We start from the raw sequence: 2,968 nt of genomic DNA on the forward strand, positions 1-2,968 counted from the left end.
ATATTGAGACATCGGTGGCTTCTTGTCATACTTGCGACAGAAGCAATGTAACTTCCATGCATTTACCATAGCCGCGTCAAACGCATTTGTTATTAATGGCCAATACCACTTTTTTCCCCGAATCCGAATTCGATAATTATTCATTGAATTTTTTTTTTTTTTTTAATATTTTTATTGAGCTTTGTACCACGATTGTTTATTAGGAAAAATTGAAAAAGCAACAAAGTCTAAGCGGTAGAAGTTATAGCACTATTTCGGAGATCACCACATCTCCTCATCAGACTTCTTTTTTCTAGACTTCAGCAGGGATCGAACCTGCGAATTCGATGTTCAAAGTCAGAAGCGTTAACCACTGAGCTATGTACATCCCGTAAACTCTTGTTGCTAATTCATTTTCCTTATTCAACCAACTACTATCAAGTGCAGCTGATTTGCCGCTATTTAAACTCGACAGCGTGGTTGTTCATTGCATTGTCAAAAAGGTCCACACCTCCCATAAGATGATTGTATTCGTTGACCAAATACGGCTGCTCAATAGTAACCATTTTCCGTTGCTTTCGATCATACCGTTTCGCGCGGACCATTGGTGTATGGCTTAGGAAATTCGATAATAAGGTCACGACCTGAAAAGATAAGAATGAATGAAGAACACATCAACGATGGACGTAAAGATCAAAATGAACCGATAGTCAAATTGAAATGTTTCTTTGCACATATAACTTACCGCATTATCATTCCAACGCACCGCCAAAATAGAATTGTTCATGTCGAAACGAAAGTCAGACGTCCCGCGAGGCTTCTTTTTCATTTCCTTGATGTTCATTAATGGGGCATGATTGGTCCGATTATCACGAACAGTTCCCAAAGCGAAGAATCCATCGTTCGACAAACGAGTCATAAGTTTGTGACTTGTAAAGAAGTTGTCAAAGGTAACCGTGCGCTTGGCGCGGGCCTCCAGATGTGAAAGAAGTGATAGCACAACACGTTCTCCCAGTCCGAAACCTGGGTCCTCCTGTTCTGATGCACCAGCGTATGGAAGTAGTTGATACAAGTAGCCTTCTGACGAAGCCAAACACCAATACTTGTACCCGAAACGAATTGGTTTTCCCTTGATGAACATTTTGCACGAATGTCGGCCGTAGTAGGCAATCATTTGTTCATCAATGGAAAGGTTGTGAGAGAAAACACCAAATTGAAGAAATTTTTTGTTCAATAAGTCATTCAATGGTGCGACTTTTGCAAATTTGTTTTTCATATCCAATGCTGAGTTGTCACACACGTGAAAGAACTGTTTGATTCGTTTGAATCTGTCTCTTGAAATACATTCTTTTATTAGCGCGCATCCTAATGATTCCCGATTTGACCGATAACTATATATTTGCGGCAATGTATGGTAACCGGTTATATACAACACGCCCAAAAACGTTTTCATTTCGCTAATTGATGTTATGAACGAAGGACAATTTTTGGTCGCAGCATATTGGTTGGTTGAAGTAACCAACATGTTCAACACCTCCTCATCGATGAACATTTCCCAAAGCTGCACTGGATTCATGTCACCAATTTTCTCATACAACGCTTTGTGTGAAGTGGCCGAATCATCGAATGGAATCTTAGTGAATTGATAATTTTGCGACCGAGACCATTTTGGTTTCATGCCCTCTTCGATTCTGGGTCGCTTAGGTGGCTTACTTGATTTAAGCGTTGATTTGCGACCACGACCACTAGATGTCGAGGCCACCGGTGTATCATCTTCTTCTTCTTGTTCAAAATCGGGTTCATTTACGGTATCATCATCACAACCCGATGGCAAGTGCTCGTTGCTGTCATCGTAAACGCATTGAATTTCAAATTGCCCTGCAATCTCATGAGGCAGCTCCGGGTTATCGCGCAACAATTGAATATTGTCGTCCAATTCCTCATTGTCACTCAGAATATCGACATCGGGTGGCGTTATGATAATATCAACGGCGTCTGCGTGTTGGACAAAGTTATCCTCTCCATCACTATCTCCATCAGACCAACTATCTAAAATAGCTTGCAGCTCGATAGCAGTGAGAACTTTCTGCCGACGAATCATTCTGAATATTCTATAATATATTGAGACATATATTTATAATTTTACATAAAATATAACGAAAAAAAGATCATGTGTACTTACAATTGTTTATAATCAGCCAATTTATTTCTTATCACTTTTTTCTTGTTTATTTGACCTTTTTATATCACTATAAGTATTTTTTTTACATGTGGGATGATGGTGCATAAAAAACCATTTGGCAAATGTCAATAATGCACAAAACGTCAAAACAATAGCCAATGGTGTTTTTTTTTGGAGTTATTTCAAAGTTAATGTTAATGCCTGTCGGGTATTTAAATACCCATGTCATATCTAAGGTGTGTTCGCATGTAAAAATTTTTTTTTTTTTCTATCAACTTTTATGGCCTCCCAGGCACATATTTAAAAATTTCATCAAAATCGTACCAGCGGGTCTATGGGCAGGCATTAATGGGTTAATAGCCAAGAATCCAAAATATATTTATCCCTTTAAGAAATATTGCCCGACAAGGCCTCACAAGTAAACAAAACTGCTGTTATTTATTTTAAATATTTGCTAAAAATAAATACACCAATAGACCTCATTTCAAATGTTTCAAGATAATAAAATATCAAAAGCAAATCTTGAAAAAGAGGTATAAAGTTTTAGTACATGTTTTTTTGACATGTCTACTAGTTTTGTTTTAAGTCTTATTCATAAAGAACATAGTGATGAAAGAATAAAAAGTGTATCCTTTGAAATCGTAGTAAACAAAAAATTATCACAATAAGGACTATGTTCTATTTGATGTGTATACGTTAAAGATCAGGGGCTGAGTTTTTTGGAAGAGAAATGTACACAATTTTGTTAGTTAAAACTCATTCTCACACTTAAATCTTTTTCGCAGGATCTCCAAGAGCCGCTTCATC

The 2,968-nt window shown here is 37.4% G+C and overlaps 1 protein-coding gene across 1 annotated transcript; it reads right to left on the bottom strand.

Annotated features, from left to right (window-relative positions):
• Positions 1 to 434: 434 nt before the first annotated feature.
• LOC118756455 (piggyBac transposable element-derived protein 3-like) lies at positions 435 to 2,090 on the bottom strand (the record flags this gene model as incomplete). The annotated part of the gene is made up of 2 exons (XM_036491218.1): positions 435 to 623; positions 725 to 2,090. Coding segments are annotated over 2 exons (1,552 nt in total), but the record flags the coding sequence as incomplete, so codon positions are not given.
• Positions 2,091 to 2,968: the final 878 nt, after the last annotated feature.

The sequence above is a fragment of the Rhagoletis pomonella genome, unplaced genomic scaffold (genome assembly GCF_013731165.1).
Source record: "Rhagoletis pomonella isolate Grant_MI unplaced genomic scaffold, Rhpom_1.0 Rhpom_scaffold_10362, whole genome shotgun sequence".
Classification (NCBI taxonomy): Eukaryota; Metazoa; Arthropoda; class Insecta; order Diptera; family Tephritidae; genus Rhagoletis; species Rhagoletis pomonella.